Consider the following 18453-nt stretch of genomic DNA (forward strand, 5'->3'; position numbering starts at 1 on the left):
TGTTTAATATGATCTGCCAAGCGAGTTATATTCTCCAAAACATCTGGAACATACGTACAGTGCTTGAAACCAACTATAGTGCATGTCCCTCCTTGGGAGGCTAGCACATAATCGAGTGCCAATCGAATCTGTAACGCAACAGTCCAAATAGCCACGACCTCTGCTGATACCTTGAAGAGGTCCTAGCTCACCTCCTCAAATCCGTCTCTAGGCTTACTTGTGATTCTCTGTAAGATCGCAGCCATGTATTCTTGTGCTGCCTTTGCCGTCCCATACGGTGGGTTGGCTATCACGAAGAACTGTGTTGTCTCGCTAATGGCTTGCTTGGTCCTGAGCAGGTGTATCTCGGGGTAGTCTCTTAAATCGGTGTAATGGTGAAGGTAGGGCACCACATACGATGGGTAGCATGATCCAAACCAATTCTGGGGAAGCCACGGATAGGCCTTATTTCCACAGATAAAGTATGTTCCATTACACACAATAGGACGTTGTACTGACCACAGCTCGGTGGCATTAATAGAATCATAGAACCCCTACAGTGCAGAAGAAGGCCCTTCGAGTCTGCACCAAACACAATCCCACCCAGGCCCAACCCCCATATTATACCCGCTAATCCCTCTAACCTACACATCCCTGGACACAAAGAGGCAATTTCTTGGCATGGCCAATCAACCTAACCCACACATCTTTGGACTGTGGGAGAAAACCCACACAGACACGAGGAGAATGTGCAAACTCCACGCAGGCAGTGACCCGAGCCAGGAATCGAACCCAGGACCCTGGAGCTGTGAAGCAGCAGTGCTACCGTGCCGCCCCGTGCAGTAATAGGCTTTCCTGAGCAGTTTGTGAGGAGTATCTTTTGGTTCGACGTGGTAGGTGTGGTAATATTCAGAGTCTGGGTGCAAGTACTTCCGCCCACTGATTTAGCACCACTCCAAGTGATGCATATAAATCCTTTCTCATTGTTTGTGAGAACAAAGTGGAGTGGAGGGGGGGGGGTCTCATTTAACTGTTTCTTTCTCATTCAAAGGGATGGGGAAAAAAGGAGTTCCTCCCCTGCCTCCGTGCATGGGGATGTGCGAGCGTAGCCAGCGCTTGTTCATTTCTTTGGAACACGAATGACTCCTTCTGACAGCACTAATTGAGTTCACTGGGACACAAAATTCCAGTGACACGAAGTGAGGTCAAATAACCCCACAAGCTCATCATGGGTATCCTTCAATTTCCAAAATCTACCCACCTCATCACTGAGGCTCCAGTGAAACCTACAGGACAACACACAATAGAGACATAAAGGAATTGACACACAGTTTAAACTCCCTATTTGCCATCTCAGAATTTTGCAGTTCTAAAAATGCCACTCTGGTGAATGTTTCACTGATCATTGCCGACTTGCTGTGCCTTTTATGTTATGACAAAACCTGTATTTATGATAACAACTGCAAATGGTATAAATTTTCTGTAGGTTTGACAGCATCTATGGTAACATCACTGTTCTCCTTCATATCGATATTCCCCAGTTCCTTTGTGTGTGTGTGTGCCCTGTGTCTGCGCATCTGAATCTGTGCGTGCCTCTGTATCTGGAGTACACTTGTATCAGTGTGTGTGTGAGATCCTGTATCTGTATGTGTGTTCCTGTATCTACGTGTGTGTCCCTTTGTGTGCTCCTATATCTGATTGTGTACATGATGTGGGTATGCCGGCGTTGGACTGGCGTAAACGCAGTAAAAAGTCTGACAACACCAGGTTTTAGTCCAACACCTTTGAAACAGAACCACATTCACCAACTTCTCCATTCTGGACGTTGATAGTTCCTGAAACAATTGAAGTATCATTTAGCCTCTGTGTTTATTGTGTGTTAGACAACGCTGTTAATTCACAAGAATTAACATCCAATCCTTCCCTGATGAATATGTGTGAAACTTGTTGAGGTTTATAACTGGCAGGGTAAACCGGGGCAAGGAGAGAGGTTGAAAATTTTGATTCCAACCCGCCTGTTATTTTTGGTATCACAGTAACCAGTAGAACTGTACATCAAAAGCTGCAAAATGGAAATAGTTTGATTATCTCTTTTCTGATCGAGTGGATGCAATGTGAATAAATGCTGTAAAGATATAAAAACAATGTGCTTTAAAATGTTTGCGTTTTCAATCTTCAATGAATTGTGCGAATTTAAGACAATTATATTGGAAAAATTAAAATAGCTTTAGTAGGACGTGTGTGTGTGTGTCCCTGTATTTTTGTATATGTGTGTGCCTCTCGGTATCTGTTTGTGCGTGTGTGTGTGTGTGTGTCCCTGTATTTCTGTATATGTGTGTGCCTGTCGGTATGTGTTTGTGTGTGTGTCCCTGTAAGATTAAACTTTGACAATGTCTGGCAGAGGAATTACAGAGGGCAGCAGAGTTCACCCACTCCCGTTTTGAATCTGATAACTGCATCAAACGTACACATTGGAGTCTGAAATAATCCCAACTTCCACGTCCAGGCAATATCTCCCAATGGGCAATGAGGAACTGAGTTCACGTACAGTGTGTGGTTATAAAAGGGCATCAGGTGAAATCTTGCTGGCAACTTCAATCCGGGACAATATTGTTCAATGTTCACTCTTCAGCAACCGGTCCCCAGATCCAGATACTGAACTTCTCTGAAACTCTCAGAGATCAACGCCTGCAGTAGCTGTGAATCGCCAGTAGATGACGGCATTGTACCACTTTAATCACAAGATAATGAAACAGGTTTCAGGAGAATTTGAGAACAAAATTGATCCCAGACAGGAATCAATGAGCAATATTCACAGGAAATCTGGCTCAAGGATTGTGTACATTGTACTTGCATTGCTATTCACCTTCCCTCGAATCAATGTGTTAATTGTTAGCTACTTATTTTACTGCATCCTCTTTTATTTATTTAAATAGCTGACTATTCTTTCATCCAGACGTTCTTCAAAATTATGTCGACATTGGGCAAATTGTCTACATATTCCATTCTTCCGCGTTTTTTTTCCTTAGTCCTTTCACAAATCCAGCACAACCCCGCCTTTATTCCGCGTCCTGTATATTTAGATATATATTTTTCTATTTTAATTTTGCACTCCAGCACATTTTGGACCCTAACGCGCCCTGATGTACAAAACCTAATGTAAATTCCAAGGCGCCTTTGAATGTTTTACTGTGCATTTCTTTCAGTTTTCAGCGAATTCAACTAATCACATTGTCAAATACTGACACGGGGTTTTATGAGAAGGGGTTTTAAAGGGTGGATTTTCAGGTGGGTGATATTTGATGCATGTGGAAATGCCTGAGATGGGGAACACAGAGTTAAAAGATGCAACTTGAAAGCGGCAGAATTTTACATGTGTGTCTGTCACATTAACAGAATAATTCCCTCTTCAGAACTTACATGACTTTTCCAGCTCTGAGACAAGTTGATCCAGCTGGAAGATTAGCCTAAAATCTCTCTTCACTGTCGCTGCGAGGCGTGTTCGGATTTAATGAACAATTACATATTATTCGCTCTGTGACTGGGCATCAAACAGGGACCACGGCATCGAATCCTGATCGTTATATCCCCAGTGAAGCTGATGTGAGAGATTTGTAATGAGTGGATCATCTCTGTACACATTGCTTCATTTCAAATAGACAATGAAAAATAACGGGAAGTGTTAATTACAGGATTTGAAGTTCAGTTAGAAATTCGCAGTCCATCAATTTAACCCCTCGGGCAGAAATTCAGTCTCCATGTGTGCAATCGTGGTGTTTGTACTAGCTGTATTCAGCCTGTGTTCCCGCTGCAGGACCAACCCCACTCCTTCCACACACACACACACACACACTCCTTTACACCAAGAACTGTTTACACCGGTAATGTCCCTCCTCGTTGTTGTTGTCAAAAACGACACCACAACTCAGTCCTGCGTTCAATCTGAGCTGTTGGACTTCAGCTGCAAGGAGCAAAACTCGAGTCATTTCTGACAGCAGTGAGATTCGAACCCGAACCTCCATAGAAACTGAAACCTTAATACAGCGCCTTAAACCGCTCGGCCACACTGCCATACTAAATAAACCGCCACACATGTCAGTTACTGATAGTGTTACTGAAATATATTAGCAGCAATTGAAAGACCATCAGACACCTCGAAGTCTGCTCCTTCACTGAGACAAGTAATCCTGAACTATATAACAAACGGAAATTATCTCCAGTCAGAAACACAGTGAGCTGCAGTGAAGACCCGGCACCATTTAAACTGGCATTAACCCCGTCTGGTTCTGGATAATTTCAGTAAGAACTCTCACAACACCACATTAAAGTCCCACAGGTTTATTTGGCAGCTCAAGCTTTCGGAGCACTGGCCCTATAAATCTGCAGGACTTTAACCTGGTTTTGTGAGACTTCTTATTGTGTTTACTCCAGTCCAGCATCTCCACATCTGGAGAATTTGCTCAGGGTTTTCACTTCAGAAAGGACAGATCAGAAGGCCAGATTATGAATTCTACCAGAAAATAACTGGCATCTATTTTGGACGCGAGAAACAAATCTTCATTTCCCCATCTGCAATCAAAGTAGCAGCTGAAACTCTAACCACCAGACAAGTAGGTTACAGCGTGTTTTATAATTTACTTTATCCATGCTCCTTTTGTTATTTTGATATCATGCCAAACCACAAACAAATTTCTCCTGCAAATGGCCTGGGTTCAACACCAGTGATGTGTTCAGACATTGACACAACAAACAGCCCACTATTATTATCACAATATTTTTGATTGTTCGAAACCGAACAACAACAACAGTGGCACAGTTCCATTCAACTGCACATTCTCCCCGTGTCTGCGTGGGTTTCCTCCGGGTGCTCCTCCCACTGTCCAAAGATGCGTGGGTTAGGTGGATTGGCCATGGTAAATTGCCCCTTAGCGTCAGGGGTACCAGCAGGGCACAGGGTCACTGTCTGTGTGGAGTTTGCACATTCTCCCCGTGTCTGCGTGGGTTTCCTCCTCCCACAGTGCAAAAACATGTGGGTTAGGTGGATTGGCCATGCTAAATTGCCCCGAGTGTCAGGAGTACCAGTCGGGTAAATACGTGGGGTTAAGGGATAGAGCCTGGATGGGATTGTTGTCAGTAGAGCCCTGATGGGCCGATTGGCCTCCTGTGGGGATTCTCTGAAATGCTTTTCCTTGCAGAGTTGAGGGAAAAGTTTCATAATTCATTCCTGGGCAAAATCTGACCCATCAGCATCCAGACTTTATCTCACTTCACATCTCTACCGTCAACACTTTGCAGCTTTTCACTGTCCTTTCCTCTCTTGTGTTCTTGTAACATTTCCAGCTCTGATGTAAACTAACAAACCTCACTCGGCTGATTCTAGTAAACCCGCTTTCCAGAGTAAATCAGGGTATTTTTTAATAGTTTGCCAAGAGCAATGAATCTTCTTTTCCTGAGTGGGAATTGAAAAGAAACATCACTGAACACAAACTCCCAGCTTTACAAACCGACTGAACCCAGATTCGTCTTCTAACCTTGGGGATTCTTTGGCAGCAGAAGACACCAGATGGAGAAACTATATTTATCTCCACACACTTCTGGACTCGGAGGGGAGTGTGCACTATCTGCCCGGCTAGCTCAGTCGGTAGAGCATGAGACTCTTAATCTCAGGGTCGTGGGTTCGAGCCCCACGTTGGGCGGGGTGTCATTTTTAAGCTTTACTGGGTGAATTCCAGCTCTTATTCTCCCCGCCGTCTGGGTAATGTCACAGCTTCTGATTTGTGAATGAAAACTGCCCCCAGTTCACTGGAAGGCGGGGGGTTCATCGCTGAATTCAGCGAGAAATTTCTCATTTAGCGCGACATTTGAACCCAGATCTGGGAGGTGGGAACAATAACCATCCCGATTGTCATTTAATCACTCCCAGCCTGAAATCCGATCACAAGCGGTTTGTTCTTTCCTTATCACGCTCCCCCCACTCCCCCTCCCCCAACCCACCTCCTCCCCCCCACACCTCCCTCCAACCCCCCACACCTCCCTCCTCCCCCCCACACCCCACTCCCCCCAACCCCCCACACCCCCTCCCCCCCACTCCCCCCACCTCCCTACCCCCACCTCCCTCCCCCCTCCACCCCCCCCACCTCTACCCCCCCCCACCTCCCTCCCCCCCTACATCCCCACCTCCCTCCCCCTACACCCCCACCTCCCTATCCCCCTACCCCCCCCCAGTTTTCATCCTTGTTTTCCTCCGTGTGACCATCCCTGTCTCTATAATCTACAGCCACACACCCTTCAAGATCTCTGCACTCATCTAATTCTGGTCTAATTCTGATTTGTGGCTCAGTGTCAAATGTTATTTTGTAACAGCAGCTTTGACAAAGGGTCATCTGGACTCCATATGTCAGCTCTTTTCTCTCCTTACAGATGCTGCCAGACCTGCTGAGATTTTCCAGCCTTTTCCAGCAGCCACAGTAATTTGCTTTTACCCAGTGTTACTTTGTGATATTTCTGTGAAATGACTTGGGAAATTTTATAACGTTATGAGTACAATATAAATTACCATTTACTCGGCCATAGATTGTTGTTCTGCCTCATCAATCAGACATTGTAACTCAAGAGTACGAAGCAGCTTGATGAACAAGTTGCTCCCATTCTGTCACTGGAGAAGTTGCCCCCAATAAACATGGGGATCGCTATTACATTACCCCTCACAAAGATGCCGGCGGCACAGGCGCACTGCCGCACACTACCCGAGGTTAACAGCTGCTGTGTCCGTCTGTCTTCAACCCACTTACCGAACAACCGCATGTCTGCCATTACACACACTGCGCATGCTCCATGTCCAGCACGGCCCCTCATTCACTCCGATTGGTAGGAGGACCAGTCGCTCCGGCGCTGTCCTGGAGCCTCTCTTCCTATTGGCCCGGAGGTGCCGTCAATCAGCCAGGCATTGTGACACATTTGAATACTGGGCGGGGACACAGACTCAGGCTGACCTGCTGATTATTGGCAGCATTTTCTGTTTGGGAATGAGAGATGGATGGTCAGTTCCCCTCTGTCCAGGACTGGGGGATTCACACTCATTTACCCAGGACACTCATTATCTCCGCAACCTCACAGGAGAAAGTAAGTCCCCGCTTCAATCCCCCACTGTAAACTCTGTGTTTAAAGATTATCCAAAGTGGAAAAAAAGAGATTATACGAGAAACATAATATCCGAAAAATTAATGCAGAAAAACATGAGGTGATGCATTTCATCAGTTAAAAAAAAGTTTAAATATACACTACAAGTTGCAGAGGAAGAAGATGGAAGATCCTCATTGGCATCTTGTCTTATTTATCAGCAGGTTCAAGACTCCAGGATCAGCAAACTTAAAACTTTATTAAGAAATATAAACTGAGAGGGAGCTTGGTTATTAGGTACTGCAGTGCTGTCAATAAGCAGTGTCATTCAGCCCACCTGGTCCTCTCCCTGTCCCTTTAAAGGTGGAAAACTGGAACATCCTGTCTCCAAACACATTCCACCCTGTTCACACTGAGAATTCCAGGATGGAGAACTGGGACATCCTGTGTCCATCCACATCCCATCTTGTTCATACTGAGAATTCTAGTATTTGGGAGGAGACGTCATGTTTGAATTGGGTTGATAGTTGATTGAGATTGGAGATTGCCCAGAGGTTTGCAAGGATGATGGGAGTAAAATATATTTAAAGGAGATTTAAGGGACAAATTTAAACAGATTTAATAGAGGAAGAGACAGTACCCGAAGAGAGAGAACCATTAACAATATTAGTGAGCATTGGGTTATTAGCAGTTTAATAGAAATAGAGAGGGGATAACAGGAGAGAAATGTGAGTTCAGGGCTCAGACATAGGGCAACTTTACAGACAGCTTGTCCCAGTGAGCGAGTGGAAGAGAGGGAAGCAGTAGAGACAGCAGACAAGATTGTCTCAATCTTAGTGACACAGACGCTCCATGAGTTCTTCACACTTGTTGCTGGAGGTGAGAAAGGAGGAGACGGGGGAGAGGGAAAGACCTTCAAAATGAACTAACATGGGTGAATGATATTTATAAGACTCAGCAGTGTGTGCTTGATATAAATTTGATTTATTTGATTTTGAGGCAGAATATTAAAACATACAACCAGTCTGGATCAGCAGAATCAGGTACCAAAGAAACATGGTTCAGTCCTGGATGTGATTCACAGTCAAATCCTCATGAAGTTTCTGGTGCATCAGCAGGGTAGTGAAACTCATCCCACACTTGGAGCAGATGAAAGGCCTCTCTCTGGTGTGAGCTCACTGCTGTGCAGTGAGTTGAGATGGCCACCTATACTCAGTCCCTCAGTCACAGCACTTGCACAGTTTCTCGTCAATGTGAACGTATTGATGAGACATCAGATCCAAGAAGCTTTTACAGCACTGCCCACAGTCGAAACTGGACTATTCCCTGCTATTCACATAAAACTGAGGCTATTCAACACTCAAAACAAAGCTGATTTATTTGATTTTTACCAGAATTCTCACACCTAGAACTAGACTGGAGATTATAAACATCAACAGAAAAAGACCTCAATAAACATGGGTAACATCATAATCCAATCATCGTACTTACTTGTGAAGCCGTTCGTGTGCCCGCAGGTTGGATGAGGTAGTGTATCCCTTCCCACACTTGGAGCAGGTGAAAGGTCTCTCTCCAGTGTGAACTGGCTGGTGTGTCAGCAGGTCAGATGACCGAATGAATTGCTTCCCACACTTGGAACAGGTAAACGGTCTCTCCCCAGTGTGAACTCGCTGATGTGCAGTGAGTTGAGACGAATGTTTGAACCCAGTCCCACATTTGGAGCACTTGAATGGTCTCTCATCGGTGTGAATACGTTGGTGGGACATGCATTCACTGGAGCTTTTATAGCACTTCCCGCAGATGGGACAATTGAAAGGTCTCTCCCCGGTATGAACTCGCTGGTGTGTCACCAGGGCATAGGAGGCAGTGAATCCCTTGCCACATTCAGGACAGATGAACGGCCTCTCCCCAGTGTGAGTGCGCTGGTGCATCACTAGGCTGGATAACACACTGAATCCCTTCCCACACTCGGAGCAGGTAAATGGTCTTTCTCCTGTGTGGCAGCGTCGATGAATTTCCAGCACTGATGGATAATTGAATAACATCCCACAGTCCTCACAGTTCAACAGTTTCTTCCTGTTGTGGTGGCATTTATGTTCTGAAAGGTCAGATGATTGGCTGAATCCTTCCCCACACACAGAACATGTGTACGGTTTCTCCCCACTGTGAATGGTGCTTTTTCCTTCCATGTTTAAAATCCGATGATAATCAGGTGAAGATAAACTGGGCGATCCTGATGTGATGTTTGGTTTCGATTTCCCGACTGTAAATCCTCTCTTTCTAATACCCTGTGAAATTGTTTTAAAACAGAAAAAAAGAGAGTGAGACAGAGCCCACAAAAACATAAAGACAGGTTGAATTGAGCTGAATGAATCTGCACGAGGAAAAAATGACTATGAAAACAGATGGATTGTTGTAAAACCCAACTGGTTCAATAATGCCCTCAGAGAAGGGAAGCTGCCATCCAGTCTGTGCCTACACAAGAACCGGAAGGTGGGAAAGAGAGAGAGAAAGAGAGTGGGAGCAAGGGAGGAAGGTGCGGGATGCAGGGAGAAATGGAAGGAATTTTATTTATCTACAACAGGAGCAGATCTCTGATACAATTTTCCAAACTCACAACCTCCAGCACCTGAAGGACCAAGGCAGTAAGTTTATGTCGACATCATCACCTCCCTCCAGGTCACACACCATCCTGACATGTCTGATATCCAGTACTGGACGAACAGACATGTCCTATATTTGAATATTGAAAAGACTGACAACATTGTCTTCAGTCCTGCAACAATCTCCGCTCCATAGACTCTGATCCAATCTCTCTCTCTTGCAAATGTTTGAGACAGAACCAACTGTCCACAATTTTGATTTCAGTTTACCCCAAACTGAGCTTCCAGGCAGGTTTCTACATCACGAGCAGTGACAGAGACCTCAACCTGAGTGAGACATGTCGCAGTGAGTACATTTGGCAATTTGGATCTAAGTGGGCATTCAGTATGCGGGGGAAAGATGTGCTCTTTTGATTTCCATAAATTTTTCCCTTCTCAGAAAGTGGTCTTGCCCTGAGGAAGAGGAAGAAGCTGGTTATCTGGTGAGTTTTTCAACTGCGGTGAGGCTGCAGTGGCCAAAAGAAAATAACTATGTCATTGCAGGAAACTGGGAAGTTGATTTGCTGGTAAGTGCTCAGTATAAGGAGCAGTGTGTGAAAAATTAGGAATAAGGGAAAGCTGAGGCCTATATTGTAAAACAATACAATTAATTGGAAATACAATAGTTAAAACAGGAGAAGTAAAGTTAAGGCATAGCAGAGCAGCTGAGTCGAGTGGAATGTGTGTCCCAATAAGATGTGCAAAGTGACAGACAATATCAGTGTCCTAGATGATCATAAATGCAGCAAGTGCTGCCACTGCTGAAACACAAGCTCTGGGTTTTTGAGATTTAGTGGTAGCTGGAGTCCCTGATCCATTTGCAAGACTGACAGCAAAGTGGATAGCTCATTCAGAAAGCTGGTCACACTACTGCCTTAGTCCAGTCGCCTAACCCCAATCCAACATCTCTCCATATTATCGAAATCTCTGTTGCTGATATCCTTTTCACTCACCCATCCCTCTGTCCTCACTGCCCAAGTAAGAAGTCTCACAACACCAGGTTAAAGTCCAACAGGTTTATTTGGCAGCACGAGCTTTCGGAGCCTCAAGCTCCTTCATCAGGTGAATGAGGATTTGTGTTCACAAACAGGACATATAAATACTCAATTTACAAGATAATGGTTGGAACGTGAGTCTTTACAGGTAATCAAGTCTTAAAGGTACAGACAATGTGAGTGGAGAGAGGGCCAATCACAGGTTAAAGAGTATTGTAAGTATTGTCTCCAGCCAGGATAGTTAGTGAGATTTTGCAAGCCCAGACAAGTCATGGGAGGTTTACAGATAGTGTGACATGAACACAAGATCCTGGTTAAGGCCATCCTCACGTGTGTAGAACTTGCCTATCAGTTTCTGCTCAGCGATTCTGCGTTGTTGTGTGTCATGAAGGCCACCTTGGAGAACTCTTAGCCGAAGATCAGAGGCTGAATGCCCGTGACTGTTGAAGTGTTCCCCGACTGGAAGGGAACACTCTTGTCTGGTGCTTGTCGAGCAGTCTTCATTCATCCGTTATTGTAGCGTCTGCATGGTCTTCACAATGTACCAGGCCTAGGGACATCCTTTCCTGCAGTGTAACAGGTAAACAATGTTGGCCACTTTGCAAGAGCATGTACCATGTACCTGTTGGATGGTGTTCTCACATGAGATGATGATCTGGCAAGTCTTGCAGAGGTTGTTGGTTCACACCTATCTGTAACCTCCACCACCAACACCCCCCCCCCCCCCCCCCCCCCCATGACTTGCCTGGGCTTGCAAAATCTCACTAACTATTCTGGCTGGAGACAATACACACCTCTTTAACCTGTGCTTGACCCTCTCTCCACTCACATTGTCTGTACCTTTAAGACTTGATTACCTGTAAAGACTCGCATTCCAGCCATTATCTTGTAAATTGAGTTTATGTCTTTATATACCCTATTTGCGAACACAAATCCTCATTCACCTGATGAAGGAGCTTGAGGCCCCGAAAACTAGCGCTGCCAAATAAACCTGCTGGACTTTAACCTGATGTTGTGAGACTTCTTACTCTGCTTACTCCAGTCCGACGCCAGCATCTCCACATCCTCACTGGTCCTGGTGAAACATCAACTCAATTTAAATATGTCATCCTTCTTTTCAAGTCTCTCCTGAAATTGCTCTTCCTGATTTCCAGCCACACAGATCATAGAATGATCATAGAATCCCAACAGTGCAGAAAGTGGTCGTTTGGCCCATCTGGTCATAGAATCACCGAACTATACAATGCAGAAGGAGGCCATTTGGCCCATCGAGTCTGCACCAACCACAATCCCACTCAGCCCCATCCCTATAACCCCATGCACCTACACTTGTTAGTCCTCCTGACATCAGGGGGCAATTAAGCGCAGCTAATCCACCTAACCAGCACATCTTTGGATGGGAGGAAACCAGAGCATCCGAAACCTACACAGACTAGGGGAGAATGTGCAAACTCCACACAGACAGTGACCCAAGCCAGGAATCGAACCCAGTTCTGCACTGATCACAATCCCATCCAGGCCCGATACCCATAACCCCACTTATCTACCCTATTATCCCCTGACATTAAGGGTTAATTTTGCACGGCCAATCAACCTAACCCACACATCTTCGGACTGTGGGAGGAAACCCACACAGACATGAGGAGAACATGCAAACTCCACACAGACAGTGACCCAAGCGGGAATCAAACCAGCATTTAGCTCGACAGACTGGAGGGGCAGATTGTGGACAAGTCCCCAGGACCGGATGGAATGCATCCGAGGGTTCTGAAAGAAATGGCGGAGATGATAGTGGATGCCTTGGTGGTTATTTTCCAGACGTCGCTGGATTCCAGGGAAGTGCCGGATGATTGGAAAACGGCTAATGTTACGCCGTTGTTTAAGAAGGGTGCCAGGCAAAAGGCGGGAATTATAGGCTGGTTAGTTTAACGTCTGTGGTAGGTAAAATATTAGAATCTGTCATTAAGGAGGAAATTGCGAGGCATCTTGAAGGGAATTGCTTGATAGAGCAGACGCAGCACGGTTTCATTAAAGGGAAGTCGTGTCTGACAAATTTACTGGAGTTCTATGAGGATGTGTCTAGGGCGGTGGATAGAGGAGAGCCGGTGGATGTGATCTTTCTAGCTTTTCAGAAGGCGTTTGACAAAGTACCTCACAAGAGGTTATTGCAGAAGGTCGAGGGACATGGAGTTGGGGGTAGGGTGTTAGCGTGGATAGAGGATTGGTTGTCAAATAGGAGGCAGAGAGTGGGGGTCAACGGGTGCTATTCGGATTGGCGGATGGTGACTAGTGGAGTGCCCCAGGGGTCGGTGCTGGGGCCTCAGCTTTTTACCATTTATATAGATGATCTGGAGGAGGGAACCGAGTGTAGGGTGTCGAAATTTGCCGATGACACCAAGATTGGGGGAACGGCAAATTGTGCGGAGGGTGTGGAGAGTCTGCAGAAGGATCTAGATAGGCTGGGTGAATGGGCCAGGAAATGGCAAATGGAATTTAATGTTGGCAAGTGTGAGGTGGTCCACTTTGGTAGGAAGAATGGTAGGAAGGACTATTACTTACGGGGCGAAAAACTGCAGCAGGCAACGGTGCAGAGGGACCTCGGGGTCCTTGTGCATGAGTCGCAAAAACCCAGCTTGCAGGTGGTCAGGAAGGCAAATGGGATGCTGGCCTTCATAGCGAGGGGGATTGAATATAAAAGTAGGGAGGTCTTGCTGCAGCTGTGTAGGGCATTGGTGAGGCCGGAGCTGGAGTACTGTGTGCAGTTTTGGGCGCCGCACCTGCGCAAAGATATTTTGGCCTTGGAGGGAGTGCAGAGGAGGTTTACTAGGCTGATACCGGAGTTGAGGGGGTTGAGCTATGAGGAGAGGCTGAATAAACCGGGCTTGTACTCGTTAGAGTTTAGAAGAATGAGGGGAGATCTCATTGAGACGTATAAGATGATGAATGGGATGGATAGGATAGAGGTGGAGAGACTCTTCCTGCTCAAAAAAGACAGTAGGACTAGGAGGCACAGCCTCAAGATAAAAGGGGGGCGGTTTAGAACGGAGTTGAGGAGGAACTTCTTCACTCAAAGGGTGGTGAATCTCTGGAATTTTCTGCCCATTGAAGTGGTGGAGGCTGCCTCGCTAAATATTTTTAAGACGCGGGTTGATGGGTTTTTGATAAGAGAGGGGATTAAGGGTTATGGGGAGAAAGCGGGAAAGTGGAACTGAGCAGCGACAGATCAGCCATGATCTTATTGAATGGCGGGGCAGGCTCAAAGGGCTAGATGGCCTACTCCTGCTCCTATTTCTTATGTTCTTATTTCTGACATTGTGAGGCAGCACTGCTAACAACTGTGCCACCATGCCACTCTACTTACACTCAGGTTCTGATGGATCGAGAGACTTTGTGAGGTTTTGATCTGATGATTGAGATTTCCACCTGTAAATTCTGATCTTCTTTCGGTAAGAAAATCATCACTGTCAATCCTGAATATAAATTAGAAGACAAAGAAATTTGAGACGGTTTGAGTTTTGTGTGTGTAAATGCCCCCTTCTGATCCCCAGTAAAAGGAGTTTCTTCTGAGTCCAGGATGGACATTAACAAACTTGTCTCATCCTGCTACCTGGAGCAGGAGCAGCGCGCATGCGCCTTACTGACTCCCGCCCCTGCAAAGATGGCGGCGGGTGACTGGGGTCTGGCGGCGGAAAGGCCGTCCCACGATTTTTGCCTGGATTTCATATAACCCCGGGACCGCGACGTTCTTATTTTGGTCTCATAATCGCCACTGGATGTTTATCAAGCCTTCCCATCCACTCCGTCGCCTCCATTACCCTGCAAAAATCCATAATTTCACTCCGGTACCTGAACCCAGTAATCCCCCGATAAGAGCAACACCCACACTGCGCATGCTCCAGTAACACCGCACTGCGCATGTCCGACTCACAAATCGCTACTGCGCCAGCGCCAGCAGCTTATCTGCAGAGGATAGAAGAAATACTGCACTGTAACAATACTGGGCTGTTTCCTCATTGTGATTAAAACATCATCAAACAACATAGAACAGTTTTAAATCAATTAATATCGCATCCAAAGAGCACAGGACCTCCATTCATACCTTTACCTTGGGTATAATTAAACAAAAATCATAAATTTAGATGAATTCAGTGGGTTGGATTTGATTTATTATCACATCTACTGATTTACAGTGAAAAGTATCGTTTCTTGGACGCTATGCAAAGCATACCATTCATAGAGAAGGAAAGGAGAGGGTGCAGAATGTAATGTTACAGTCATAACTAGGGTGTAGAGAAAGATCAATTTAAAGTCTGACACTGCAGGGAAGAAGTTGTTCTTGAGTCTGTTGCTGTGTGTGGTAAGACTGTGCATCTTGTTCTCCAATGGAAGAAGGTGCATGGTGTCCTTGATTATGCTAGCTACCAAAGTCAATGGAAAGAAGGTTGGTTTGCATGATGGCTTGGGCTACATTCACAAGCTTTTGTAGTTTGCATCTTGGTCAGAGCAGGAGCCATACCAAGCTGTGATACTTCATCTCCTGAGAAAATAGAGGTATTGGGTGTTTTCTTAACTATTGTATTAGCATGGAGGGACCAGGCCAGGTTGTTCATGATCTGGACACCAAGAAACTTGGAAGATTTCCACTGTTTCCACTTCATCCCTGTTGATGGAGACAGGGGCATGTCCTTCACTGCACTTCCTGAATTCGATGACAATCTGCTTTGTTCCACTGACATTCAGGGACAGATTGTTGTCGTCGAACCAATTCATCAGATTCTTTTTCCTATACTCCGTCTCATCATTGTTTCAGATCTGACCCACTACAGTGGTTTCATCAGCAAACTTGAAAATCAATTTTGTAGGGAATCTGGCCATGTAGTCAGAAGTGTATAAGCAGCATAGTGAGGGGCTGAAGACACCAGTGTTCACCCTGTTCCAAGGAAAATGTTCCTTTATTCAATACTTTGTCATTTTATCCTCAGTGTTGACAACATAGTTAAAGCTTATTTATTTTAAAGTTTATTTATTAGTGTCACAATAGGCTTACATCAACTCTGCAATGAAGTTACTGTGAAAATCCACCAGTCGCAACATTTAGGTGCCTGTTTGGGTACACTGAAGGAGAATTTAGCTTGATCAACACACCTGACCAGCACGTCTTTGGGACTGTGGGAGGAAACCGAGGCACCTGAAGCAAACCCAAGGAGAATATGCAAAAGCCACACAGATAGTGACCCAAGCTGGGAACTGAACGCAGATCCCTGGCACTGTAAGGCAGCAATGCTAACCACTGAGCCATCGTGATGGTAAATCATAAGAACATAAGAAATAGGAGCAGGAGTAGGCCATCTAGCCCTTCGAGCCTGCCCTGCCATTCAATAAGATCATGGCTGATCTGTCGTGGCTCAGTTCCACTTTCCCACCCTCTCCCCATAACCCTTAATCCCCTTGCCTATCAAAAACCTATCTACCCGCGTCTTAAATATATTTAGTGAGGCAGCCTCCACCACTTCAACAGGCAGAGAATTCCATAGATTCACCACCCTTTGAGTGAAGAAGTTCCTCCTTAACTCCGTACTAAACTGCGCCCCCCTTATCTTGAGGCTGTGCCCCCTAGTCCTACTGTCCTTTCTGAGCAGGAAGAGCCTCTCCACCTCTATCCTATCCATCCCATTCATCATCTTACACTCTGATTGGTCGAATGCATAGAATAGTTTCAGGGATCAGATCAGAAGCTCCAAGGTATATTATGAAGTTAGATAAGTCCTCAACTGTTCTTGATTAGTGCGAGCCTAACGCGTTTCACTTCAGGTGTGATTCCACTGATCCACTAGGAAGCTTTTATAAAGACAAACTTTATTTAACAAACCAGTTTTTCCTATATCAAAAAGAATTAGCATAACTTTTACCAATTGAAATACTTAAACATGACAGGATACAATTCTTAACTGCCAGTCTAAATCAGTTCCTCGGAACTCACAAAATATGGAGGTAGACCCTGGGTGGGATTGTGATTGGTGCAGACTCGATGGGCCGAAGGGCCTCTTTCTGCACTGTAGGGTTCTATGGTTTAAAATCACTTTGCATACCCTGGAGAGTTAAAATGTCTTCTGTCACTGTGAACTCTTTGGTGTGTTTTGAAGATTATTAGTTAAAACAGACCGTTTAAAAATTCTGGAGAATTAACTGGTGGTCACGAGATGGATACGTTGTAAAATATAGAAGATACAACTTAAAGAAAGAGAAATAAGAGTTGAATGATAATTTAACAATGCAGAACTTGTAAAAAAGATTTTAATTATAAAGAAGTCTTTTTTTAAAAAAAGGGTTTAAAAAGATTCAACTCCAAGGTCAAAAATGCTTTCTGTGTAAAAATGACACAATGCCACAGATTTCAGTAAACAAGCCAAGTTTGAAACAAGTAGAACTTAACCCATTCAGTCCTAAACAGGATGAATCTTTGTGTTTTAAAATTTACAGCAATTAATATGAATTGTTAATCCAAATCAAATTAAAATAAGAAAGGGGGAGAATGTCTTTCGGAAATTACATAAAATAGAGTAGGTGGGGGAGTGTGAAGTTTACATTTGTCCCTATTGGATATTTCATGATACAGCACCAATTAAATTAGGGCTATTCAACAAAGACAGTGAGGTCACAGCATTCAGATTAGATTGTGAGGAGTGGAAGTTTTAAAATCAGCAAACAAATCATAAGAATAAGATAAGTAGTCCAAAACGTAGAGTACATTTAGATATAAATTTTATATTGAAACTCAACGGATATAAAGTGGGCTCAAAAGAGAATTAATTCAGCAGAATAAATAAACACTGAAGGAATTGAACAGGGTGATTAATTGACATTAGAAAGCCCAAATCACTAATATAGGAAGAATGTGTTCAAGCGGGATACTTCAATACAGCAATGTTATTTAAGATGAAGAATGAATAATCAAAATAAGTCACTACCTGGAATCAAATTGAAAAGTTTGATTTCTGTTTCAACGATTCTATTATGCTATAGAAGTCAGTTTCACAGCAGAGAAACTTCATAAATTGTTAACTGCAAAATGACAATTGGTGCCCCTCGAGTCTGAAGGTGATGTGGATTTCCCAATGTATAAGGAGATGTTAGGACAGAATTGTAACAAGTTAATTGAAATGAGGACAACTATAACACTAACAGACTTGAATTTACCAACCATTGATCAAGCAATAGAATAACATGAAGTTACTGGGGAAGTTAAAGTCTCACTACTCAGTATGCCAACAATAAAGAAACATTTTCAAATCTGAATGTGTCAAAATAAAGAATGAAGCATTCTGGGGATAGAGGTATTGTCTAGTTAGGAGCGATAATTGATGCCAGAGCAGGAAACATCAAATGGCACCACATATTGAAACAGAATAAATAGAGAAAAGGGAAATGTAGCATTTCTAGGGTAGCAGCATTTCAAACAGATTGGGAAAAGAGATCAATCTTGGGGAAGAAAATGGCTGCACGATAGCCTCGAATTTGGGCTAGAAATAAACAAAATTGTGTAAGTTCAAATGTCCCACCACTAAAGATTCAGGGAAAAGTTCAAGCTGTTAGATGCATCATTGTGCAGCTGGAAAAACAAGGAGTAGTGACAAAGACAGTGTCTACTACTAATTCACTTATATGGCCAATTTAAAAAAAACAGACAGAAGTTATAAGTTAACTCTGGATTACACATC

At 44.4% G+C, this 18453-nt stretch overlaps 1 protein-coding gene and 1 non-coding gene across 2 annotated transcripts; one reads left to right on the forward strand and one right to left on the reverse strand.

Annotated features, from left to right (window-relative positions):
* Positions 1-5602: 5602 nt before the first annotated feature.
* On the forward strand, positions 5603-5675 carry trnak-cuu (transfer RNA lysine (anticodon CUU)). Its single transcript has one exon. It is a non-coding gene; the product is annotated as a tRNA-Lys (tRNA).
* Positions 5676-8070: 2395 nt separating this feature from the next.
* Positions 8071-14652, reverse strand: LOC145355167 (uncharacterized). The gene is made up of 3 exons (XM_080207081.1): positions 14582-14652; positions 14097-14205; positions 8071-9386 (listed from the first exon to the last, which is right to left on the reverse strand). The coding sequence occupies exons 1-3, from the start codon at positions 14650-14652 to the stop codon at positions 8586-8588; spliced, it is 981 nt and encodes a 326-aa protein (XP_080063207.1). The 3' UTR covers positions 8071-8585.
* Between the last annotated feature and the right edge of the window lie 3801 nt (positions 14653-18453).

The sequence above is a fragment of the Carcharhinus amblyrhynchos genome, chromosome 18 (genome assembly GCF_965287045.1).
Source record: "Carcharhinus amblyrhynchos chromosome 18, sCarAmb.v2.hapA, whole genome shotgun sequence".
Classification (NCBI taxonomy): Eukaryota; Metazoa; Chordata; class Chondrichthyes; order Carcharhiniformes; family Carcharhinidae; genus Carcharhinus; species Carcharhinus amblyrhynchos.

Coding starts and splice junctions, on each gene's coding strand:
- LOC145355167 (XM_080207081.1), bottom strand. CDS start 14,652: ATGCGCAGTGCGGTGTTACTGGAGCATGCGCAGTGTGGGTGTTGCTCT. Junction 14,206..14,581: donor CGGGGGATTACTGGGTTCAG/GTACCGGAGTGA, acceptor ATTTATATTCAG/GATTGACAGTGATGATTTTC. Junction 9,387..14,096: donor CGATCCATCAGAACCTGAGT/GTAAGTAGAGTG, acceptor ACAATTTCACAG/GGTATTAGAAAGAGAGGATT.